The sequence below is a fragment of the Prunus dulcis genome, chromosome 4 (assembly GCF_902201215.1).
Source record: "Prunus dulcis chromosome 4, ALMONDv2, whole genome shotgun sequence".
Classification (NCBI taxonomy): Eukaryota; Viridiplantae; Streptophyta; class Magnoliopsida; order Rosales; family Rosaceae; genus Prunus; species Prunus dulcis.
The window spans coordinates 7,638,672-7,665,166 of record NC_047653.1 but is presented as its reverse complement, the minus strand read 5'-3'; the positions used below and the strand labels follow the sequence as shown (position 1 = coordinate 7,665,166).

The 26,495-nt window shown below is 37.8% G+C and overlaps 4 protein-coding genes across 7 annotated transcripts; 3 read left to right on the top strand and 1 right to left on the bottom strand.

Annotated features, from left to right (window-relative positions):
- Window positions 1-978: 978 nt before the first annotated feature.
- On the top strand, window positions 979-2,673 carry LOC117624604. Its single transcript, XM_034355953.1, has 2 exons — window positions 979-1,627; window positions 1,898-2,673. Exons 1-2 carry the CDS (start codon window positions 1,329-1,331, stop codon window positions 2,376-2,378), a joined length of 780 nt encoding a protein of 259 aa, XP_034211844.1. The 5' UTR covers window positions 979-1,328; the 3' UTR covers window positions 2,379-2,673.
- Window positions 2,674-4,484: 1,811 nt separating this feature from the next.
- LOC117625227 (probable polygalacturonase At3g15720) lies at window positions 4,485-8,470 on the top strand. Its single transcript, XM_034356832.1, has 7 exons — window positions 4,485-4,728; window positions 5,014-5,160; window positions 6,133-6,348; window positions 6,453-6,742; window positions 6,826-7,838; window positions 8,051-8,262; window positions 8,402-8,470. The coding sequence occupies exons 1-7, from the start codon at window positions 4,510-4,512 to the stop codon at window positions 8,468-8,470; spliced, it is 2,166 nt and encodes a 721-aa protein (XP_034212723.1). The 5' UTR covers window positions 4,485-4,509.
- Window positions 8,471-11,913: 3,443 nt separating this feature from the next.
- Window positions 11,914-15,468, top strand: LOC117625226 (probable polygalacturonase At3g15720). The gene is made up of 5 exons (XM_034356831.1): window positions 11,914-12,030; window positions 12,306-12,452; window positions 13,424-13,639; window positions 13,745-14,034; window positions 14,118-15,468. Exons 1-5 carry the CDS (start codon window positions 11,914-11,916, stop codon window positions 15,466-15,468), a joined length of 2,121 nt encoding a protein of 706 aa, XP_034212722.1.
- Window positions 15,469-16,208: 740 nt separating this feature from the next.
- LOC117624634 (putative cyclin-B3-1) lies at window positions 16,209-23,175 on the bottom strand. 4 transcript variants are annotated; one of them, XM_034356001.1, is made up of 23 exons: window positions 23,062-23,175; window positions 22,719-22,939; window positions 22,333-22,387; window positions 22,151-22,202; window positions 21,965-22,058; window positions 21,843-21,878; window positions 21,626-21,683; window positions 21,257-21,314; window positions 21,090-21,174; window positions 20,893-20,925; window positions 20,745-20,796; window positions 20,595-20,643; window positions 20,443-20,516; window positions 19,825-19,973; window positions 19,608-19,656; window positions 18,645-18,920; window positions 18,443-18,565; window positions 17,966-18,055; window positions 17,662-17,823; window positions 17,523-17,582; window positions 17,293-17,391; window positions 16,902-17,080; window positions 16,209-16,806 (listed from the first exon to the last, which is right to left on the bottom strand). In XM_034356001.1, the coding sequence occupies exons 5-23, from the start codon at window positions 22,012-22,014 to the stop codon at window positions 16,671-16,673; spliced, it is 1,818 nt and encodes a 605-aa protein (XP_034211892.1). In that variant the 5' UTR covers window positions 22,015-22,058; window positions 22,151-22,202; window positions 22,333-22,387; window positions 22,719-22,939; window positions 23,062-23,175; the 3' UTR covers window positions 16,209-16,670. The 4 variants fall into 4 exon arrangements, with proteins under 4 accessions (XP_034211892.1, XP_034211893.1, XP_034211894.1 ...); XM_034356002.1 differs by having other exon boundaries at window positions 17,966-18,049; XM_034356003.1 differs by lacking the exon at window positions 17,523-17,582.
- Window positions 23,176-26,495: the final 3,320 nt, after the last annotated feature.

The window sequence follows — 26,495 nt, the reverse complement described above, 5'->3', positions numbered from 1 at the left end:
AAAACTAATCGATTACAATATTACAACAATAGTTCAATAAAGATTTTTCTAGAACTTTTCCCAACGCTAACACATGGCGAATGTTAAAAGTGAGAGAGTGAGGTGCCAGCCTATTGATAAACTGATTTTTTTTTTTTAAATTTTTACAAGCGATTACGGAAGTTTATACAAATATTTATTGATTATCTGAAAGTTTCCAATCTCTGTTATATGAGTAGAGATGAAATAGCTCAACAACTACGCTATTCCCACTAGCAATGAGAAATTGGATTAGAAGGAACAAAGCGGGTATATCCTAAAAGGAATGTGCTTTCTGAATGGAAGATTCTTGGCAAGGGGTTTTAACCTTTTGCATTGTTTTGTCATCCTTAGAAAAAAAAGCAGCCAAAAAGCAGCCTTATCTAAATGGTTGTAACCCTTCCATTCCATGTACACTTCCAATCAAACTGAGGCAGACAATTAGGCATGAGCCGACTCTGATTGACATCTGTTTAATATTACACTTCTAACTTAACTTAGATTTGGTCTTATCCCAAGATTTCATTATTTTCTTCGATTCTCATTATCCTAGTATCCAACCATGAATTACATTTAGATAGAGAGAGAGAGAGAAAGCTTTTGATTTTGAAGCAAGATTTCTTTTAGTTTACTTACTAAACTAAAGGGTGTAGTGACCAAATTTACTTTCATTTTTATTTTTTAAACGAAACAACGTATTTTGACCATGACTTCATACTAGTATAAGTTTGGATTGAATATTCAAGAATAAAACGTGCAACAATCTCCTTGTAGAAAATACTTATTTCTTCTAACTTAAAATATTTATCAAAAGGGATCAGTTAGAGAAGTTCAGAGTTCAGGGTTTCATTTTTCCATGTCGAATGAATAAGGATACAATTGAAAGTTGAAAAGAAAAAAGAGGTTGAAAATCAAGTTTTTAGATGCCAACAGAGCACTTGTAGTTGTAGGAGAACAAAGGGGCTCCATAGCAAGAAGATATTTTTGCATGTCTTTGATGTCAAAGAAATACACCGAAGTCGAGGGGGGGAAAGAGTGCAAGAGCCACAAGTTTTGGGTTTTTCACCTGGTCCACTTTCAAGCACTTTCCAATCAGAACAAAAGACATATTCATGGCCATGTTCAAAACCACTCATATATCAACGCCAAAAATCAAATGCTCATTCTGTTCCAACCAGCAATACACACAATACACAAAACACCAAGCACAATACGCAGAACACAAACCGTCCTTCTTTTTTCTATCTCTAGAGCTTTTCACATGAGAAGCTGAAACTGAGACTCCAAATTGAAGGATAACAAAGAAGGCAATGGCTTTTCTTCTTCCAAATTTCTCTCCCTCTCTACTCCTCCAAACCAAATCAAAAGAAAAACCCATGAACCAGACACTTTCTCTGACAAAACCCAGCTTTTGTTTCTCTCATCTCTCTCCTCTGGCCAGCCTGCAGACACCCACTTTGTTGGAAGGGGCACAGCTTAACACCTCCAGGGTTGCGCAGGATAAGCAGCAAAGAGACGACTTTTATGTCAATCTTGGCGTTGCTGTACGCACTCTTCGTGAAGACGTCCCTTTAATTTTCGCCAAAGACCTTAATTATGACATTTATAGGTAATTTTCTCATTTGGGTATCTTGAATTTTCTTTGATAGTGCTTGATTTATCAGAAAGTTTAAAACTTCATTAAGAAATTTGATATTTTTAGGAAATACATGGTACTCAAAAGCTATACCAATTTAACACGTTTTCCCAAAAAGAAACATTGCAATTTGATTATAATCTTCTATGAAATTTGATGAGTTTCCTGTAATTGTTAAACCCTTTATTGAAAATGTGGAGTTATATTTGATAGGATTCATTTGTGAAATTTGGTGATTTTCAGGGATGATATAACATTTACGGATCCCTTGAATACATTCACTGGCATTGAGAATTACAAACTGATCTTCTGGGCATTGAGATTTCATGGAAAGATTCTGTTCCGTGACATTTCACTTGAGGTTTATAGGATTTGGCAGCCTTCAGAGAATGTGATATTGATAAGGTGGAACATGAAGGGTGTTCCTCGGGTTCCATGGGAAGCACAGGGTCAGTTTCAGGGCACCTCGCGATATAAACTAGATCGAAAAGGCAAAATATATGAACACAAGGTCGATAACTTGGCATTTAATTTCCCGCAGAAGCTCAAACCAGCTGCATCAGTGTTAGATTTAGTGGCAGCATGCCCTCCTAGTCCTAACCTGACGTTTTTGTGGGGTCCTGCGGATGTGTACTCATCTTCATGGGTGGAGTTTTATCGAGCAGTGAGGAGGACTTTGCATCGAGATGGTTTCTTGCTTCCACAAGATGGTTTGGTTAGCTAATGAGCTACTTCAGATATGAATCTATACAGTAGATTATGTAACGTATATGTACTGTGCATTAAATTTGTATTATATATTGGTAGATAGCAGATAATGGTTTTTGTTGAAAAACAAGGTTGTATATACATAGGGAGATCCTGAAGAGTTCAATTTACTTCTTGTGGTGGTGGAGGCAAAGAAGCTAGGGTACATTTTGTGAGCTTATACAGGTCAGGATAATATATACAAAATCTTGTTTCATTTAATAAATTATCTTCTTAATTTATAATGCTGCATTACAGGTTGAATTTGGTTAGAGGTTGCCTTCTTCTACTTTTGCTGAGTTGTAAAATAGATGCTGTATTACATGATTCCTCATTTATCTCGTTTGGTCCGGTTGCTATTACCATTCGTTTCTTGTCACCACTAATCTCAAACATTTGGTTTGTTCTAACCCTACATCTTATGTCATGGACCTTGTTCCAGCCCTACATGATTCCTCATTTGCTCATAGTTATGTTTATCCAAAAATGTTCCCCTTCTGTTCTTCTATGCAAGTTAGGATCTCAAATGTCCTGTATCTCTTCCAGATTTGCTTTTCATAGTCCAAAGCCTCGATGCCATCTTTACTTAATCACCTTTGTTTTCCTTCTTTACTTCATCATGCCTACCTAGCATTTGGACTCTTTTTTGCCTAATGTCTTTGTTACTTGTTGAACCTCCATACGTCTGCCGTGTGCCCTTCTTGGTAGAACAATACTTTACCAAGTTTTTTCTGAGTGGTTAATGCTTCTAAAAGGCAACTGGGCCAACAATGGTGATTTTTCATATAAAGATGGTCTTTGACTCATGGTGGCCTTGTGGGTAGTAACATATGATTTGTAGAGCCACTTTCAATGGTCGTGTCTATAACCTATATTAAGCTTCATTTCCAATGGCAGCGACTCATTTCTTGACAAATTGCTGTGTAACTAGGTTGCATATTTGACAAGTCAATTCTTTGCATTTAAGAGCAGATAAACCTTGTTATTGAGTCAGAAATCAGTTTTGCTATGTCCAGGTTTTCCCCCGGAGAAGCTCCATGTGTTGGTTTGATTTTTCTTTTGGTTACAAGGGGATTTGAATCTACGATCTACCCTTAACCCTACCAATGCCACTTGGGGCTTAGGGTTCACGGGCAAATTGTTTGCTTCGTAAGCAAGTATGTCATCCAAATCAGACTTTGTAAAAGGTTCAGAAGACATAGTTTAGATTTATTAAAAGATAAAAGGGGAAAAATGAATGATCAAGGCAATATGCACCGTTAACAGGAAGCTAGAAGTTCACATAGCACTATCAATAGTTGTTAGAACAAAAATATGTGTTTCAGTTCCAAGATCATATTTTCTTAGCAACAACAATAATTGTTACACTTATATGAGCTCAGAACATAAAAGCATGCAACGCAACTTACAATGAACTGTGGAATGAACAAACTTTACAATCCCAAAAGCCCTAAAGTAGACAAACATCAGCAATAGGAGCACTACAAAACAACATCAGGGGAAAGCATCTCCCATACTTGCTGAAGTCCGATAATAGTCTTGAGCAGAAGATTTAAATGAAATCAGAAAGTTTTGTCTCTCATATCGTTAACATTCTTATCTTCCCGTTTGAGTTGAATCAGAGGGGAAGCCTCTTTAAGGGTTTTATTGGATGGTCTATGAATATAGACTTAAAAAATAAATAATTTGGATTGTTGAAAAAAAAATTCATGGAGGACCCAAAAGGGTGTCCTCAATAAAAGGGACTGAATATATTATATATAGAGAGCTTAAATAATGGAGACAAAAAAAACTTTCACAAGGTAAGATATTATTTAAGCAAGTCTTATTATTTAAGGTAAGATAACGAAAGGGTGTCTTATTATTTGTCTCTCCTATATTATTTAAGCTCTCTATTTAAACCAAAAGGGTGTCCAAAAGGGTGTCGTTAAATCCTTCTGCTACAAGGTTTTGGCGCATTAAATCCTTAAATCCTTATATATATAGGGAATAATGTTCCATGCTAAAGCGGGTAAAATCAACGTTCATAATTTAGAAAAGGAAAACTAATTTCCTAATTGAAACCTGAAACTTATTATAACTAGGAACCCTCTGAGAATATCATATATATGTTATGCTCTACTATCATATATAACTATTACTATTGTGATTCTTCTGTTATAGTGCCCGTTAGCTTCCTTTTGTTTATTCTTCATTGTTTCGTAACCGATATGAAGAAGATATTTGTTTTGATTTTGATATTCTGGATTGGTTTTGGACATGGCCAAAGAACATTCGACGTTCTCGAGTACGGTGCTGCTGGAGATGGAAAAACTGACGATTCCAAGGTAATTTACTTCTTTTAATGCATGTATCAAGTTATAAAAGTAATGTTCGTTTGTTAGGTAACTTGACGTGTTAATGTTGTCAACCTTTAAATATAAACCACATATTCACACAAGATACATGTTCGTGTTATTAATAGTTTTGGATGGATAATTCGACAACATTAACATGCCATCATGATATCCAATGAAAAAGAAGAGAACGTTTTTATTTTTCTTGATTTGTTTTCCATTATCTTAAAGTTAAAAGGAGCAATCACTTATGGGTTCTTCAATTTGCAAATACAGGCTTTTCTAAAAGCATGGGGAGAGTTGTGTGGAGCAGCAGATGAACCTAATGGCATGCCAACACTTGTTATACCAGAGATGAAAGCATTCTTATTGCAACCCATCAAGTTTCGAGGTCCTTGCAACTCAAATGGTGTTCATGTTCAAGTAACAAAACCATCAAATTATTATTCTTATCTTATTTGGGTTAGCTACAAAAAAAGTAGCTGAATTTTGGGGTCGTTTCAAATTAGTACTCAATTTTAACAGTTTTGCACGTAGATACCTAAATTCATGAAAAACTTACATATTAATCACTCCATTAGTTATACCGTTAATACGTCTGTTTGATATAATGTGGCAAACATAGGCTCCCATTTTTTTTGCTGATACAGACTAAAAAATTAATAAAAAAGTCTTTATCTTTTAAAGATAATTAAAAGTACAATTTAACATAAATTTAAAATCTAACAAGTAAAATAATAAAATAAAATAACACAAAATTAAAAAAGAAAGTAAAAAACACAACCCCGCCCCACTCTCCCCTCACCCCAGCCGTAGGATTATCAATTCAATGTCATCAAATCATCCGATTATCACCCAAAAATCTTCCTCCTCCCACAAAAACCAAAAAACACTGTCGCCGCCGCAAATGGAAAAACAACTACTCGTACCCGAATCCGAACCGGAATCCCAATCTCAATCGTCGTCGTCGTCGCCACTGCCCATCGGAGATCCTCACGTTCGCATCGCCACTGCCCTCGGAGGAGAGGAAGAGACGGGAAGAGAGAGAAAAAGACGGGGGGAGAGAGAGAGACAGAGAGAGAGAGAGTGTGGATTCCGGCGGAGGGGGGAGGTTTGGGATGGGGAGTGGGGAGTGGGGAGTGGGGGAGGTTGCGATGGAGGTGCTGGGTTTTTTTTTGGTTATTTTATTATTTTATGGTTTTGTTTTTAAAATTTTAATTATTTTTAAAAATAATTTTAAGTCCACCTGGAGTCCACTTCAGCAAAAAGAAGCCACCTGGAGTCCACGTTTGAGTAGTTAACCCTTATTCTTATCTTATTTAAACTAAATGATTATTCTTACTTAATTAAAAATTATTAAATTATTAATTTGTTTCCCTTCCGTGTGGTGAGCAGATCATGGGCAAACTGGTGGCACCTAAAATGCTGGATGGATGGACCGAGCGTGAATCAGATTCAGATTGGCTCCAATTCAAGGATGTGGGCAATCTCGTAGTCGATGGTTCAGGAGAAATCGACGGTCAGGGTTCATCTTGGTGGACCACTACCAACCAATACGACAGATTATCACGCAAACTCATGATGAACAAGCAGAATTGCAAAGCACCAGATGTATGGATTATTTTTCTTTTTCAATTTAATTTAATTAAAACTAATTTTTAAATTTTTTTTTTCCTACTGAATTTGGGTTTATTAAAATTTGAATGTTACTGCAGGCTCTGCACTTCCATGGATGCGATAATCTTAAACTAAGTGGACTTACTCATCTAAACAGCGCAAGAGCCCACATTGCTATAAGTGGGTGCAACAATGTGTATGTGTCTCATCTCACCATAACCGCACCTGAAGACAGTCCAAACACTGATGGCATTGACATCTCAAACTCACGCAATGTCTTCATTCAACACTCTGCTATCGGAACCGACGATGACTGCATAGCCATCAACGGTGGCTGCTACGATCTCAACATTGCCAACATCGCGTGTGGGCCGGGTCATGGTATTAGGTACGTAGTCCTTAACATAAATCCTTATTCAAAACAGTTCGCTTATGTTGTCTTACTAACTTAAAATACTCTTTTGCCAACAGTGTGGGAAGCTTGGGAGCGAATGGGGCTCTTGAGACAGTGCAAAATGTGTACGTGAGAGATAGTAGTTTCAGTGGGACTACAAATGGAGCTAGGATCAAGACATGGCAGGGAGGATCGGGGTACGCTAAGAACATAACCTTTGAGAAGATCACACTCGATGCAGCTAAAAATCCCATCATCATTGACCAGTTTTATTGTAATAATGATCACAACTGTAAAAGTCAAGCCTCGGCTCTGTTGGTGGAAGATGTGAAGTACATTGATTTTGAAGGAACATCTGCGAATGAGGAGGCGATCAAATTAGATTGTGACCAGAATTCAGGTTGCCGCAACATTATAATGGACCGCATCAAAATCACCTCGGCGGTTCCTGATAAGAAGATTTATGCTTCTTGCAACAATGCTATTGGAACTTCCATTGGCACCATTGTGCCCAATGTACCTTGCCTCAAGTCAGGGACGGAACCGACTACTTCTCCGCCAGCTATGCCTTTGCCAACTCCGCCTTTGCCAGCTATGCCTCCGCCGTCTCCGCCTTTGCCCGTTATGCCTCCGCCGTCTCCGCCTGTGCCCGTTATGCCTCCGTCATCTCCGCCTGTGCCTGTTATGCCTCCGCCATCTCTGCCTGTGCCCGTTATGCCTCCGCCATCTCCGCCAGTGCCCGTTATGCCTCCGCCTGTGCCTGTTATGCCTCCGCCATCTCCGCCTGTGCCCGTTATTCCTCCGCCATCTCTGCCTGTGCCCTTTATTCCTCCACTATCTCCGCCTGTGCTCGTTATGCCTCCTTCATCTCCACCCTTGCCAGCTACGCCTCCGCCTCTACAGGTTATGCCTCCGCCTTTGCTAAATAGGCCTCGCCCAACTCTGCCTTTGCCAACTACACCTCCACCAGTTCCTCTGCTTACGCCCCTAGCTCCGCTGGTACCAACTCCGCCTCCCCCAACTCCGCCACCAATACCACAAATGTCCTTCACAGGGGAACCAGGAGTGCCAGATATTTACTTCACACCTGGTGCATCTAGTGCTACTAAACTTCATAAGAAACACTATATTTGGTGTCAATTACTGATCCTGTATGTGTTAACGAGACTACTGTTTGGCTAAACGTACCACTTTTTACTTGTTGTAAACATAGAATAAATTGTATTGTTTTGGTCAATATACATAAGAATAAATTGACCATGTATTTGTTACAAAAACTATTATTTGATCAATATACATAAGAACACAAAGTCGATAACTTGGCATTTAATTTCCCGCAGAAGCTCAAACCAGCTGCATCAGTGTTAGATTTAGTGGCAGCATGCCCTCCTAGTCCTAACCTGACGTTTTTGTGGGGTCCTGCGGATGTGTACTCATCTTCATGGGTGGAGTTTTATCGAGCAGTGAGGAGGACTTTGCATCGAGATGGTTTCTTGCTTCCACAAGATGGTTTGGTTAGCTAATGAGCTACTTCAGATATGAATCTATACAGTAGATTATGTAACGTATATGTACTGTGCATTAAATTTGTATTATATATTGGTAGATAGCAGATAATGGTTTTTGTTGAAAAACAAGGTTGTATATACATAGGGAGATCCTGAAGAGTTCAATTTACTTCTTGTGGTGGTGGAGGCAAAGAAGCTAGGGTACATTTTGTGAGCTTATACAGGTCAGGATAATATATACAAAATCTTGTTTCATTTAATAAATTATCTTCTTAATTTATAATGCTGCATTACAGGTTGAATTTGGTTAGAGGTTGCCTTCTTCTACTTTTGCTGAGTTGTAAAATAGATGCTGTATTACATGATTCCTCATTTATCTCGTTTGGTCCGGTTGCTATTACCATTCGTTTCTTGTCACCACTAATCTCAAACATTTGGTTTGTTCTAACCCTACATCTTAAGTCATGGACCTTGTTCCAGCCCTACATGATTCCTCATTTGCTCATAGTTATGTTTATCCAAAAATGTTCCCTTCTGTTCTTCTATACAAGTTAGGGTCTCAAATTTCCTGTATCTCTTCCAGATTTGCTTTTCATAGTCCAAAGCCTCGATGCCATCTTTACTTAATCACCTTTGTTTTCCTTCTTTTCTTCATCATGCCTACCTAGCATTTGGACTCTTTTTTGCCTAATGTCTTTGTTACTTGTTAGTTGAACCTCCATACGTCTGCCGTGTGCCCTTCTTGGTAGAACAATACTTTACCAAGTTTTTTCTTGAGTGGTTAATGCTTCTAAAAGGCAACTGGGCCAACAATGGTGATTTTTCATATAAAGATGGTCTTTGACTCATGGTGGCCTTGTGGGTAGTAACATATGATTTGTAGAGCCACTTTCAATGGTTGTATTTTCACCTGTTGCCATGGCTAAGGGCAATTACTAGTCATTTTTTTTGTTTTTTTCACAAATTTTTTTACCTCAATAATTAATTTGGATAATATTTTCGAATAAGATTTCCGGATTCCTACGTGTCAATGCTATTCATATCTCATAATTGGATAAAATTTCAGATAAATTTTTTTAAAAATTGGCTGGTATTTATAGAAAAAAATTCATTTATTTTTGGGTATTTTTTTTAAAATTTTCTGATTTTCTTTTCAGTATTTTATTGCAAAAAAATTGGCTGCCGTTGGATTGGAGGAAAAAATCAGATTGGAGAGCCCAGACGACGCCACGTGGCAACAGAAAAAAAAAATCACATGAGTGGGCTGACGCCAGCTTGGCTCAGCGATGACATCATCACTAGCCCTCGTTTTGAACCTCGGGCTGAACTGGCCTTTGGGCCAGCCCGACTTGGTAGGACCCACGTGTTGCCCGGGCTTGGGCTCATCGCTGGAAACAGCTTTTCTCGTTTCTCTCCCCCAGCCCAAGGTTCTGGCGCTCCGCTGGAGAAGGGGATTTGAATCTACGATCTACCCTTAACCCTACCAATGCCACTTGGGGCTTAGGGTTCACGGGCAAATTGTTTGCTTCGTAAGCAAGTATGTCACCGAAATCAGACTTTGTAGAAGGTTCAGAAGACATAGTTTAGATTTATTAAAAGATAAAAGGGGAAAAATGAATGATCAAGGCAATATGCACCGTTAACAGGAAGCTAGAAGTTCACATAGCACTAGCAATAGTTGTTAGAACAAAAATATGTGTTTCAGTTTCAGTTCCAAGATCATATTTTCTTAGCAACAACAATAATTGTTACACTTATATGAGCTCAGAACATAAAAGCATGCAACACAACTTACAATGAACTGTGGAATGAACAAACTTTACAACCACAAAAGCCCTAAAGTAGACAAACATCAACAATAGGAGCACTACAAAACAACATCTGGGGAAAGCATCTCCCATACTTGCTGAAGTCCGATAATAGTCTTGAGCAGAAGGTTTAAATGAAATCAGAAAGTTTTGTCTCTCATATCGTTAACATTCTTATCTTCCCGTTTGAGTTGAATCAGAGGGGAAGCCTCTTTAAGGGTTTTATTGGATGGTCTATGAATATAGACTTAAAAAATAAATGATTTGGATTGTTGGAAAAAAAATTCATAGAGGACCCAAAAGGGTGTCCTCAATAGAAGGGGACTGAATATATATATATATATATATAGCTTCTATTGAGAGAGACATTTTTGTAGGGCCTACTCTGCATTGTATTTCATTAATCCAATAGTTTATTTTTTAGATAATCATTCAAAGATCATCTCTACAAAAAATCACTTGAATCCGATATCATTTGACCACTCAATAGAAATAGATGGTTTAGATCGTTGAAAAAAAAAAATCGTAGAAGACCCTGAAGGGTGTGTCCCCCAATAGAAGAAGACTATATGTATGTGGACATCATCATGCTTATTTGAAAGTATGGATATGAATTTGTAATTTATATAGCTCAAAGTTCAAAGACTTCTTACCAAAAAAATTGAAAGAAAAAACACGTGTAGCTCAAATCAAGGAACTTTTTACATACTAGAATTTATGCATCTCAATAATCATCAATAAATCTAATCTAATCGAATGAGTCATTAATAGTCAACTGTTATAATTACATATGTAGCTGGAGTTAAGTTTCTTACCCCTGAGTGTGGGCTAAAATCGACAATCTGAGAGTGATCGTGCGGAAAGAAAATTAGAGAATGAGAGAGTAACTGGGCTAGCAATATTTGAAGTAAGAGCCGAGTCCTTCTTTTCTTCGAGTAGAAAGAGAAGAGTTGGACCGGATTTCAAATGCAGCTACCTTGGGTGACTTTCAACTGCCGACGACGAGAAGCATGGCTACCAGTCCATAGCATACTCCAATTGAAGAAGCGCCTGATAATTAGGGAAATACAAGCATGTTAGCACATTTACTATTTCTGTCTAACTAGTACTTCGTTAAATTTTAAAGAAATAATGGCCAGTGTTCATCAAAACAATTAGAAACAATCAGTTTTATGACCCGAAAAATAGTTAATTAATTTTTTACAGGAAGTGTACTTTGGATAGTAGAACAGCTTTCAAAATCGAAGTTTCAATTCAACAGAGTCTGGCGATGAAATTTAAGGTTTTTTTTTTTTTTTTTCCTAACTTTAAATATAGTCTATGATTTTCATTCTCAAAAAATAATAAAACAGAATCTAACAATATCTTAATCATATTGACAACGAATACCAAAAAATAAAGTTGACATGTATGATAAAACTTTGAGCACGAGCAAAAAACAAGGCTAATTATAAGAGAATCAATTGTAAACATTACAAGAGTTTGTAACAATAAACTCACCTGCAAAATTTGGTCCAAGTACCACCGAAAGCGTGATGGAGAAGATGAGACAGAGCGATTAAATCCTAAAATCCTTCTGCCACAAGGTTTTGGCGCATTAAATCCTAAAATCCTTATATACATAGGGAATAATGTTCCATGCTAAAGCGAGTAAAGTCAACGTTCATAATTTAGAAAAGGAAAACTAATTTCCTAATTGAAACCTAAAACTTATTATAACTAGGAACCCTCTGAGAACATCATATATATGTTACGCTCTACTATCATATATAACTATTACTGTTGTGATTCTTCTGTTATAGTGCCCGTTAGCTTCCTTTTGTTTATTCTTCATTGTTTCGTAACCGATATGAAGAAGATATTTGTTTTGATTTTGATAGTCTGGACTGGTTTTGGACATGGCCAAAGAACGTTTGATGTTCTCGACTACGGTGCTGTTGGAGATGGAAAAACTGACGATTCCAAGGTAATTTAATGCATGTGTCAAGTTATTTCGAGTAATATTCGTTTGTTAGGTAACTTGACGTGTTAATGTTGTCAACCTTTAAATTTAAACCATATATTCACACAAGATACATGTTCGTGTTATTAATAGTTTTGGATGGATAATTCGACAACATTAACGTGCCATCATGATATCCAATGAAAGAAGAGAACCTTTTTATTTTTCTTGATTTGTTTTCCATTATCTTAAAGTTAAAAGGAGCAATCACTTATGGGTTCTTCAATTTGCAAATACAGGCTTTTCTAAAAGCATGGGGAGAGTTGTGTGGAGCAGCAGATGAACCTAATGGCGTGCCAACACTTGTTATACCAGAGATGAAAGCATTCTTATTGCAACCCATCAAGTTTCGAGGTCCTTGCAACTCAAATGGTGTTCATGTTCAGGTAACAAAACCATCAAATTATTATTCTTATCTTATTTGGGTTAGCTACAAAAAAGTAACCGAATTTTGGGTCGTTTCAAATTAGTACTCAATTTTAACAGTTTTGCATGTAGATACCTAAACTCATAAAAAACTTACAAATTCATTACTCTATTAGTTATACTGTTAATAGGTATGTTAAATGATAATGTGACAAACATAGGCTCCCATTTTTTTGGCTGATACAGACTAAAAAATTAATAAAAAAGTCTTTATCTTTTAAAGATAATTAAAAGTACAGTTTAACATAAATTTAAAATCTAACAAGTAAAATAATAAAATAAAATAACACAAAATTAAAAAAGAAAGTAAAAAACACAACCCCGCCCCACTCTCCCCTCACCCCAGCCGTAGGATTATCAATTCAATGTCATCAAATCATCCGATTATCACCCAAAAATCTTCCTCCTCCCACAAAAACCAAAAAACACTGTCGCCGCCGCAAATGGAAAAACAACTACTCGTACCCGAATCCGAACCGGAATCCCAATCTCAATCGTCGTCGTCATCGCCATTGCCCATCGGAGATCCTCACGTTCGCATCGCCACTGCCCTCGGAGGAGAGGAAGAGACGGGAAGAGAGAGAAAAAGACGGGGGGAGAGAGAGAGACAGAGAGAGAGAGAGTGTGGATTCCGGCGGAGGGGGGAGGTTTGGGATGGGGAGTGGGGAGTGGGGAGTGGGGGAGGTTGCGATGGAGGTGCTGGGTTTTTTTTTGGTTATTTTATTATTTTATGGTTTTGTTTTTAAAATTTTAATTATTTTTAAAAATAATTTTAAGTCCACCTGGAGTCCACTTCAGCAAAAAGAAGCCACCTGGAGTCCACGTTTGAGTAGTTAACCCTTATTCTTATCTTATTTAAACTAAATGATTATTCTTACTTAATTAAAAATTATTAAATTATTAATTTGTTTCCCTTCCGTGTGGTGAGCAGATCATGGGCAAACTGGTGGCACCTAAAATGCTGGATGGATGGACCGAGTGTGAATCAGATTCAGATTGGCTCCAATTCAAGGATGTGGGCAATCTCGTAGTTGATGGTTCAGGAGAAATCGACGGTCAGGGTTCATCTTGGTGGACCACTACCAACCAATACGACAGATTATCACGCAAACTCATGATGAACAAGCAGAATTGCAAAGCACCAGATGTATGGATTATTTTTCTTTTTCAATTTAATTTAATTAAAACTAATTTTTATTTTTATTTTTTTTCTACTGAATTTGGGTTTATTAAAATTTGAATGTTATTGCAGGCTCTGCACTTCCATGGATGCGATAATCTTAAACTAAGTGGACTTACTCATCTAAACAGCGCAAGAGCCCACATTGCTATAAGCAGGTGCAACAATGTGTATGTGTCTCATCTCACCATAACCGCACCTGAAGACAGTCCAAACACTGATGGCATTGACATCTCAAACTCACGCAATGTCTTCATTCAAAACTCTGCTATCGGAACCGGCGATGACTGCATAGCCATCAACGGTGGCTGCTACGATCTCAACATTGCCAACATCGCGTGTGGGCCGGGTCATGGTATTAGGTACGTAGTCCTTAACATAAATCCTTATTCAAAACAGTTCGCTTATGTTGTCTTACTAACTTAAAATTCTCTTTTGCCAACAGTGTGGGAAGCTTGGGAGCGAATGGGGCTCTTGAGACAGTGCAAAATGTGTACGTGAGAGATAGTAGTTTTAGTGGGACTACAAATGGAGCTAGGATCAAGACATGGCAGGGAGGATCGGGGTACGCTAAGAACATAACCTTTGAGAAGATCACACTCGATGCAGCTAAAAATCCCATCATCATTGACCAGTTTTATTGTAATAATGATCACAACTGTAAAAGTCAAGCCTCGGCTCTGTTGGTGGAAGATGTGAAGTACATTGATTTTGAAGGAACATCTGCGAATGAGGAAGCGATCAAATTAGATTGTGACCAGAATTCAGGTTGCCGCAACATTATAATGGACCGCATCAAAATCACCTCGGTGGTTCCTGATAAGAAGATTTATGCTTCTTGCAACAATGCTATTGGAACTTCCATTGGCACCATTGTGCCCAATGTACCTTGCCTCAAGTCAGGGACGGAACCGACTACTTCTCCGCCAGCTATGCCTTTGCCAACCGTGCCTCTGCCAGCTACGCCTCCGCCGTCTCTGCCTTTGCCCGTTATGCCTCCGCCGTCTCCGCCTGTGCCCGTTATGCCTCCGCCGTCTCCGCCTGTGCCTGTTATGCCTCCGCCATCTCTGCCTGTGCCTGTTATGCCTCCGCCATCTCCGCCAGTGCCCGTTATGCCTCTGCCTGTGCCTGTTATGCCTCCGCCATCTCCGCCTGTGCCCGTTATTCCTCCACCATCTTCGTCTGTGCCCGTTATTCCTCCACCATCTCCGCCTGTGCTCGTTATGCCTCCGCCATCTCCACCTCTGCCGGCTGCACCTCCACTAGTTCTTATTTTGCCAGCTCCACCCTTGCCAGAAACGCCTCCGCCCCTACCAGCTACTCCTCATCCATCTCCGCTCCTACCGGCCACGCCTCCGCAGTCTCCGCCCTTACCAGCTATGCCTCCGCAATCTCCACTCTTGCCAGCTACACCTCCGCAATCTCCACCCTTGCCAGCTATGCCTCCGCAATCTCCGCCCTTGCCAGCTACGCCTCCGTCATCTCCACCCTTGCCAGCTACGCCTCCGCCTCTACAGGTTATGCCTCCGCCTTTGCTAAATAGGCCTCGCCCAACTCTGCCTTTGCCAACTACACCTCCACCAGTTCCTCTGCTTACGCCCCTAGCTCCGCTGGTACCAACTCTGCCTCCCCCAACTCCGCCACCAATACCACAAATGTCCTTCACAGGGGAACCAGGAGTGCCAGATATTTACTTCACACCTGGTGCATCTAGTGCTACTAAACTTCATAAGAAACACTATATTTGGTGTCAATTACTGATCGTGTGTGTGTTAACAAGACTACTGTTTGGCTAAACGTACCACTTTTTACTTGTTGTAAACATAGAATAAATTGTATTTTTTTGGTCAATATACATAAGAATAAATTGACCATGTATTTGTTACAAAAACTATTATTTGATCAATATACATAAGAATTCCAGCACCGATTCTGTTCAGATTTGCTTCCAGATTTTATTTTCATAGTCCAAAGCCTCGATGCCATCTCTACTTTATCACCTTTGTTTCCCTTCTTTACTTCATCCCTACCTTGCATTTGTACTCTTTTTTTGCCTGATGTCTTTGCTACTTGTTGGGTGAACCTCTATACGTCTGCCGTCTGCCGTGCTGTTCTTGGTAGAGCAATACTTGATCAAGTGTTTTCTGAGTGGACCAACAGTGGTGATTTTTCATATAATGATGGTCTTTGACTCATGCTGGCCTTGTGGGTAGGTAGTATATGATTTGTAGAGCCACTTTCAGTGGCCATGTTGACAAACTGCTGTGTAACTAGGTTGCTTCTTGGAGAGGTCAATGCTCTGCATTTCAGAGCTGATAAACCTTGTTTGAGTCGGAAATCAGTTCTGTTATGTCCAGGTTTTCCCCCAAGAGAAGATCCATGTGGCGGTTTGATTTTTCTTTTGGTTACAAGGGGAATTGAGTCTACAATCTGCCCTCACCCATGCCAATTGAGTTACGGCTCATGGGCAAATTGTTTGCTTCATAAGCAAGCATAAGCAAGCATGTCATCTAAATCAGACTCGGGGGGAAAATGATTGATCAAGGCAATATGTACCGTTAAAGGAAGCTAGAAATTCATATAGCAATAGTTGTTACAACAACAATATGTGTTTCAGTTCCAAGATCATATTTTCTTAGCAACAACAATAGTTGTTACACATAGGGTGTAGACTAATATCATCTCAGAACATACAGATGTGAACTGTGGTACCAAATGAATAGACTTTACAATCCCAAAAGCCCTAAAGTGTCAACATCACCAGTAGGAGCACTACAAAACAAGGCTTCTTTAACAAGCTTGACGGATGCCCTTCATTGTGTTAGATCAGTAAGATATACAAGCAGAGTTATATCCTGACAGACTTCAACAACATCGGGGGAAAGCATCTCCCATACGTGCTGAAGTCAGAGAACAGTCTTGAGCAGAAGATTTGAATGAAATCAGAAAGTCTTATCCCTCCGATCGTTAACATTCTTATCTTCCCATGTGAGCTGAATCAGAGGGGAAGTCTCTCCAAGGGTTTTATTGCTGCAACACCACTGAGATCAGGCCTCATGTACTTCTCATACGTGACCTTCAACCGTCCCACTCTGGCAACTTTTTGGACTTTTAAGATCATCTCTGCACAGTCTCTGCAATGATCAAATATCGATCGTTAATATTCATTATGATGCAATCACTACATAAGGACATGAATTTATTTGCTTATTTTCTAAAGAAGCAGTGCCTGATTTGGGACACGTCATAGCGAGCATGTTTGCAGAGCAGTGGGGTCCAAGCCGCAGTTATCTGCAGGGTGCACCTTGCGACATAAAGGGCTGCTGCACACAGCAATGAGGGCTTGAACCTTGAAGCTTCATATTCAACTAAACACAACTCGATAAGGTAGAACGCTAGGTGTTCAAGCTGCAGCAATGTCCACAAAGTAATTAGCAAAGCTAAAGATTCAATCAGAGGTGACTCTATAGTTGACTACTAAACTGTGGTATGCAATCTCTCTTTCTTATTTGAATTTTTTTCATTCATCTACAACTCACACAGACACAGAAACACTTGTAGTTATGGAGTTAATCGTTGATCAAATTTTCCGTTTCTTAGCCTTAGAAATTATTAAATACCTTTGGTTCTGACTGAGCAGCCTTGAGAAACCTTAACATGAAAACATATGGAGTAGGTGCATTAAGACGAAACTTCAACTTTTTAAGCATGAGTTTCTCCTGAAAAGCAAAGCCAGAGTTTATTGTTAGGACTGGAAGAATAGAAACCTATACAATACAGCAATAAAAAGACGCATACCCAACAATAATCAGATATACCCAAATAATCTGACAAATAAAAGGACGCATACCATTCTGAGGACCTGGTCTCTTGTGTATGACTCAGCTGAGATGCTAATTAGTTCTTTGACCTGCATTTTTTTTTTTTTTTGTAGAGCATAAGAAAGCAAATCATGAAAAATGCATGGAAGTTGAGATATTGATATTTACCCTAGGATGCCAAAAATCCTCGTATTTTGATGCCAGCAAGAGTGCAGTGAGACCAACTAACTGCATTTCATCCTTCTTGATTGTGACTTGAGAAAGATACTGGTCCAACAATGTGACCATGAGATAAAGTGTTTCTTGCATCAATTCAAATTTGAAGTGTACCTGTTCCCATATCGACAAACAAATTAGCATAGCAAAAGCAAGGGGATAGCCAACTATTAAACACAAGGAAATGCAAAAATGAACCAACAGGATGAAAAGAAGAAAAAAGAGCATGAGTGCATAAAAAGGTAAAAAAAAGTACTTCAATTAACCAATTGACCAATATGCCTCGCATATGAGGAGTAATGTCTGCCTGAATCAACATGAAATTTTCCAGAGGTGGATTCTGTGCCTGCAGTTAAACACATTCAACAAGTCAGAATAAGAACTGCAGGTAGTATGACTACAGGAGGGAAGAGGAAGAAAGTGGCAACAGGTCAGAATTTGAACTACACAAAATATGGTCTTGGAACCCGTAAGAGAATCATGCAAGAAAAATGAAGAAACATAAAAAAAAAACTTGTGACGTGAACCCAAAAGATCTCAGGATAATGGCACTGAAGGCCAGCATGATGTGAATCCAATTTATCATAGGGGAGATAAATATACATTTATTGCTGTGTGTGCAGACATGTAGAGGATTTGAACACTCTGAAAGTATGAAGAACATTTTGACGCCCACTATTCTTACTAGACTAAAATGAAAACAATGGTATTAGAGAGACATCATGACCATTACCTCAGAAACCCAGTAATACTGATAGATCTCATCAACATAATCAGAAACTTCCAGTTGATTGCAATCATCATCAATACTTGGCAGTTCTTCTTGTTTCATAGCTTCATCACGTTCCTCTAGTAACTGCAAATGGGTTCAAGTGTGATTAAAGTCCACAAAGATATAATAAAGGCAGTAGTATTGGAATACGGTAAGCCCCAACCTTTGATCCAGTCATCAACAGAGATGTGTAAGATCGCCTCCTATTTGAGTTTCTCCTGGAGATGGTACTTGAAACACTATGGCTGCACTTGCCATCAGATGGAAGCTCTCCTTGAGTGGAATCATGCTTAACATTCTCAGGAAGAAAAGATGTAACCACTTTTTCAGTTTTGGATGAAGTTGCAGTAGCAGAAACCAATTTTTTTGGACCTGATGCACACTTCGATTTCAAAGTCCTTTGGGATTCGGAAGTATTCAGTGTGGACTTCAGAATTGGCTGGATCACAATAAAATTAAAGGAACATAAATAAACATATGATATTGATTTCATCCAGATATAACATGCCAAGAAACAAAGTCAGGATGATTCAGTACTCTGATATTTATGGATATCTACAAAACAACATATAGAATACTGAATACTTTGAATTCAAAACTTAGAAGTGGTGATGGAACAATGGAGGCTTACAATAAATTACGAATAGCAATGACTCAGGTAAAGTGATTAAATGAATGCACTGTCATAAAGCTTCAAGTTGCAGAAAAAATAATCGATGTGGCTTAAGCAATAACTTGATTTAACAGTGTTAAGGAACTAAATGACGTAAACCAATCAAAGCAGACAAAGTTATAATCAATTTGTGTTGACTTATAGGTATTGCAAATACTCATATTTAGCACAAACTAGTCATCGATTAAAAAAATTTCACTATATGTTGAAATACAAATATTCTTATTGCATTCAACAATAATAAAATTCTACTGACCGATTGTTTAACCATTGAAAAGAAAACATGTCAACACAATAGAAGTTGTTAATCTATTGAAACAGATAAACTTGAGTAACTAATATAAAAATTGGTCAAACAAAATGACAAAGTAATTTTATGTGTGTTTGTGGAAAAGAGAGGGCGGGGGGGGGGGGTGGGGAGGTTGGGTGTGCATGAGTTCTAGTTGTACTTACTCTCACAGAAATTCTCGGCAACACACGAGTATTTGAATTAGCTTGACCCCTGCAATCTCAGATCACAAGAAAACTATTAATAGATAGGAATCTCAACCTTGTTTAATTAAGATATATATTAAAAGGTAATGCAATATAAATACACTGAACGAATTAAAGAGTTAACCAATGTAGTAATTCAAACAATAATAGTGAAAGAAAAAAATAAAGTGATTACAGGAGCCCCTCAAGTCTCTCACTACCCTTGCTCCCTTTGAAGGCCAAAATGAAAACCCCCAGCGCTCCATATAACATTTTCAGCTCCTTTTTTGCTGAAAGGTTGGAGAAACCCAAGAGGGAACTCACCAGGCATAACAAGTGAGATACCTTCACATGCCAAAGAATCCATTCTTAATCTATGTGTGCTGTGACTTTCAAGAATGAAAAATTATATTAACATGTAATGTTATGAAATTGATTCTTAGACACCATGTAACAAGCACTAGAGTAAACTTTCTTTTTCCAGACCAATGAAAAAGGAAAGGTTTATAAATAAGTAGGAGAAACCACAAGATTCATAGAATTGGGATGAATACAGAATACAAGTTTTTTACTGTATTCCCTTATAGTTCTAAGTGCATCTTGACATTGACATTTTAGACATGGCCTATACCATAAAAAATAATCCCACTATCCATAAATGTAAGATACTGCCATTTCATTCATTCAGAAGCAAAATGAAGTTAACACGATATGCCACAATTATCAGCAAAATCTTTTAACGGTATTTAAGAGGAAGAAAAATGCTAGTTTTATGGATCACTGTGACTCACATATTCATAAAGCCATCACTCACTCGATTCTGCAACAGATGGCTCCTAGCATTGTTGCTTACTCTGGGTACTACCGTCCTGCCAACTTTAGCCCTAACTGTATTCCACAATGCCATTTGGTCAGAGATCCTTAGACATGCACTTATCAAATCTTAAATAAGTCAAGGCATCTTACCATAATACCCACTCTTTTCTTCAGCATTTTCAGAACTTCCAGCATTTTCCTACAAGTAGGAAAGCAAAAAACATAAATGTCCAACTTAGAAATCATAGTCCTGTTAGAAAAGCTCAACCAAAGAACGTATATAAAATGTATAACAGCAACCTTTGGAATACTCGTTTCTTCTGGGTTGACCTTTAACACCGGCAGAGACTTCCTTTAAAATGAAGAAAGGGGAATAGGAAATTACATCAATAACAGATGCACAACTTATTCACAGTACATAACCAAACATGTTTTGCACATCAGAGACCTTATCAGTTTAAGTGTATTCCTTGAAGTCCTCCTGACATACGAAAAGAAAAGAAAATCTAATTAAGGGTCTTTAAAAATTCAGTTTCAAAAGAATATGGGCCAAATAAAAAAATTTCAAAGGCACAACAAAGAAATAAAATTGCAGCACAATTTCTTATTTCTAATAAAGAGAGGGAAAACAAATTTTGGTCAGACCTGCCATCTGCAGCAACAGATTCACGGCCGAGACCCATAGCCTTGGTCCTTTGGTTGTCTGAAGGGGCCTTCAAGTCTTTAATAGCTACAGTTATCCATAATGGAAAATTTTCAAACAGCGCTGAATCAGGGAAACTATAATAGCACTTCAGAAGTATTAAAGTAACCTCTCTTTGAAGTCTGCAACCTAGATACGCCTTGGCTAGGGCTTTCCTGTCCTTTTCCCTAATGCAAGTATGAAAAAATTCATTAGTTAAAAGTGGATGACCAAATAACAAAACATACAAAGGGACAGTGGCAAACAAACTTGACCTCTCAGAGGCAAAACATGGATAGGAGAAGCAGTTTAAGTTTTGCAGCTGTTGCCTAGATTGGGGGTAAAATTATATGTAAAATAAATTGAAGTGCTTTCTTATTTATTTTGTTTTTCCTTTTTTTTGTCCTTTTCCCATATTATGGAGAAAACATCCACGTAAAACAGAACAGCACACTACACAATCATGGAAATAAGAGAGCTATAACTTGAACATTCTTACCAGGAAGGATCTCCTTGATGATACACTCATAGTCTTAATGCCCGTACCCACGGAAACCCTAGAAAGATACAAAAGAAAACAGTGCTGCATTCAAGTAAAAGCCAAGGATCTCAAAAATACTCACATATTTGCTAGTATCTATATCCATATCAATCTGTATGCATTATATACCAAAATAGAGCAATAACGATGATGACCATAAAGTCAAAATGCATACCGTTGCAAAGATTTCTTTCTCTCACTTTTACCATTCCTGCATTGAACATAGCTCAAACTTTAGAACTTCCAGCTCAAAATCCAAACTGAAGGAACTATTTGAGAAAATAAAAAAGTACCAACATTTTCTTAGAGGCATCACCCCCTGCTATCCTAGAAGAATTGCTTTTCATATTGCTGACATCGGCCAATGCTCTTCTCCCAATATTTGCATTTGCTAAGAAAAGGACAGCACCAATTTGAAAAAGGAACTGTTTTAAGACATGTAACTCAACTTTGCATCACAAGTACAGTCTGGTTAAACCTTACCTGTAGAACTACCAAGTATGCCTTTTCTCTTGTCCTTAGTTTTCAAACCAGCCTTGATAACAAAACAATTAACACATAGAAAACATTAAAATTTAATTAAAAAGCACAGTTTATCACAATAAGTTACACTCCATCTCAATTCACCACAAAACAAGCAGATGACTGAGGAGATGATCAATTACCTTTATAGCAATTGTATTCTCCAGGGTAGATGCTTTGTTAACTGGTACAGAACTCCTGAAAGTAAAAGGGAAAAACAGAAATAATTCCCCTTGCAATTTAATGGTTGCCAAGAACTTAGAAGAAGTGGGCAGATTTTATGACTAAAATCTAATACTTTGAGGTTTATATACAATTAAAAAAACCCTTAAGAGTTAAATTCTGGAATGAAGGCTTAGCTGATTTTAGTTGCAAGGAAAATTTCATCTCTTTCTTTTTTTAATCCCAAGAAAAGCATACATTAGACGAAGAAAGAAAACCATAATGTTCCACCACAACTTAGACGTCGATTAAAACCATAATATTATATTCTTGTAGTGAAATTTCAAAAATTTAGAACAGAAATTACCTGCTATTAGCTTCAGCGTTGGTAGTTTCACTTTCTGAATAAACCTTAAAACTTGTAACACCAACTGTTGAAGAAATTGAAAAAAAATAATGAAATCAGTTAATAAATCACCACCACACGAACTTCAAAATCAGTAGAAGAAGTAAGAATTGAGTTTTTGCGCCACTCGTGCGTGTTAAGTTTTCTTTGCCGACTCCATTCGGTCCTATGCTGAATTTTGGCTGAAAAATTTGAAAGACCAATCGGAGGTTCATAGATGTCAGAATTGCTTTCGTCCAAAAGGCAAAAAAGAGAGAGAAATCAAAGAAAGTAAACCGAGAATTGAATATCAGGATTTGCTGACCTGAGCAGCCACCATTTTGTTTCTCGCTTGATGTGTCAAATTGCTCTGTCGATGATCCAATTTCTAGAAAGACCGAGAGACTTTAGTTCAATTCAAGCTAATTTTCACAATAAAACAACTGCCAGAAAAGAAACCCTAAAATTCCGATATCTAAACCTTAGTTCTTTTTCAAGAAAATGCCATACTTGTACGGAGCAAGAATTCAAAGCACATCCCTAATTCATTCATCAATAAATTCGACTTTCAAGAATTAGACGGGAAATTTTTTATTATTTTTTTTCTTAGATACGTTCCTAAAAGCTTACCTTGAAAGACGCCATCGTTCGGTAATCTTTTGCTCTTTTCGGGTTCTGATCTTCAGAGATCGAGAGAAAGGAGACCAATCGACCGTTGCAGAGGGTTTGAATGTTGGTAAAGCGGCGGTCTTTGATTTGGTTTTTGAAAATAAGAATACCAAATTACATTACCACCCCTATTTTAAAATTTTATCTAAGGGTAGAATAGGGTTTTTGAGACAACAAAATTGCTGGGGGGTCGGTGTCATCAGCGATTTTGGGGTTGCAATAGAATTCCTCTTCATCTACTGCTTTGGTTGATGTATTGGGTGAAATTGGTTGTTCTTTATAGACAGGGATCAAAATTGAGTTGAGTCGACAATTAAAATAAGTTTGAATAATTAATTAGCTCTTAGTTTAATAGTTTTTCTTATATTGCAAACGTGGGTTAAGTCAGTTGATTAGGATAGTATGTTGTTGTATTCAAATTCGAGTCTTTCTTCGTGTATATCAGAGTAGTTTAGACTATCACTTAAAAAAAACAAAGTAAACATTGGCTTCTTCATTCAATGTTTCCAACAACTAAAAAGTCATACACTCAAATTTGTTCAATAATAGTTTTCGTAATAGATAAATGATAATCAACTCATAAACTCATTATATAGTTCGAGGAGTTTCCACATGTCAAACCGAATCAAATATGTGGTTCAATTAAACTAACATAAAAAAATTTCTTTAAGATAAGTACTAGCTTAGCTAGGTATAGAAAAATTAAAATGCTGATCAATGAAACTGTAATTGCTCTGATTATAATCTTCATTCTTGGGTTGTACTTGTACTTGCACCCTCCTCTTCTGGCCTCATTCCCTCGAAACTCATCAGGCTTGGCCTATGATTTCCCCAACCTTCCCCATCAAACCTTCGACGTATGAAACTCTTAACTTTGCGCATTTTCATATCGTACACAAGAACTACCTCTCCATTATTATAAACAAACCTGAGGTCATCAGAATCAACACTGGAAGGAACAATAGATCCACCTTCCGGAAATCGGGTTTCCTTCAAAAACTTCATTGGAACAATGTTCTTGTATCGGCTCCATTTTTGCTCCTTGAAGTCCTCTAACACCAAGGCATGAAGAGCTTCATCAATTATATCAACCACAGCTATACTTTGGTTCCAACTGATAATCCGAGCTTTGCTCAAATCAGAAAAAACTCCCCCGGGCAGAGTGGCTGTCATGAATGTCTCACTCCAGAGATCAAGACAGTGAACTTCTAAGCACATGTCTTGTCCATCAGTTAGGGTTTCAGCACAATAGCAAACCCCAGCATCAGCCTTATCAGCAAGAAGAAATTGTCTTCTTTTGGCCTGTTTATTTGACAAACCCTGATTAGGGTATTTCAAAGGTCTCCAATTCTCATCCTTGCCAACTGTCAAAACTTCAAACCCTGCCTCATTGTTTTCACGGTAGGAAGCTACCAATTTTACCTCACCAGTCGATGAATTAAAAGTGGATACCATTAGGTTGACACCAAGATGGGCATCAGGCAAGTAAAGCACTTGGTGGGTGGCTGGATTTCTGATGCGGCAAACTTGGCTGGAAGAATGCTTCTCTAGAACCAAGCCAGCAACAATGAACATGCACTCGTAATTTTCCTCGGAACCAAGGGCTATGTAGCCAGGTTGCTTTGTCAATCGATATTTTAGTCGTACAGGTCTTGTCCGATTCATATGCTTTGAAATGAAGCTGTATTCTTCCATCGACGAAGACCAGTTTTTGTTGACAGATTTGAATCTGAGCAATGACTCCACCGGTAGCCAGCTCAGAATCTCAATGATCATGGGAAACAGAAGCTTTGGTTCTTTTGGTCTTCTTTGGTAGCAGCTCACGTCCATCTGCATGTTGTGCATGCGCACCACAAAATATTAATTATTCATTGATTGTGGTCTACAATTAGGATTGTTCTTAACAAGCGTTACATATGATATGTCTTAAAGAGTGACAAAAGCAACCCCTAAAGTTACAAATCCTTACATGAGGGAAACATGTCCATTTAATAACAAGAGAGGCTGCCTTACAAACCACTACTCTCAAATGATCGACCAAATAGAATTTGAAATCTATAAGTTTAAAAAGTTACATAAACATCTGAACAAGAATTCAAGAATTCATTTAAGTATATATATATATATATATATATATATATACACAAAGAGTTTTTATTAAGGGATCCGTCAAATAAGCTTATTTGACGAACATTGTTGTAGGGCCCACTCTGCATTGTATTTCACCAATCCAAACCATTTATCTTTAGATAATCATTCAAAAACCATCTCTAAAAAAATCACTTGAATCTGATATAATATGATCACTCAATTGAGTTATTGAAATTTTAGTACTTTCTTGAAGCACCGTGTTCATTGATTTTGTAGGACACAATTGGATGTTGAAGCGGTTTTTGATTTGTCTAATTTTTTGCAAGGATGATCTATAAATATAGATTTAACTAACATATGGTTTGGATCATTGAAAAAAATTCATAGAGGACCCTAAAGAGTGTCCCTCAATAGAATGAGACTATATATATATATATATATATATATAGTGCTGCTAAATGAACCTTAAAATTAACTGAGTACACTATACTACCAAACTATTTATTGAATTACTAATTTACCCTAATATAAAATGATGAAAAAGGATATATTGAATTATGAAACACCGTCGTCATCTCCTCCATTGGACATAGCTACACCTCCTTCATAACATCATCTCCCCCACCATCTCACTAACACTGTCGTCGCATACACTTCTCTACCATCACAGCAACGCCGTCGTCATACCATTATACTGGCGTGATGCTCGTCAGATATTGATACATCTCATTTTGATTTTATTATCAAATGGGTTATACTGTCTTGATTTGTTCTTCACCGGCCATAATGTTTTGTAACATTCCTCTGGAAATTGGTTTTAATTTGTTCTTCAAAGGGAGCAGTTTTGGGGTTGTTAAATATTGATGATTTGAAGATATCCATGACCATGTGGGTATGCTGCAGACTTGCTACAAACATCGGAAATGCCTTTATAGCTTTTCTGGTTTAGATCCAAATAATATGTTGAGGACTCCTGAAATTTCCTTCATATAACTTGTG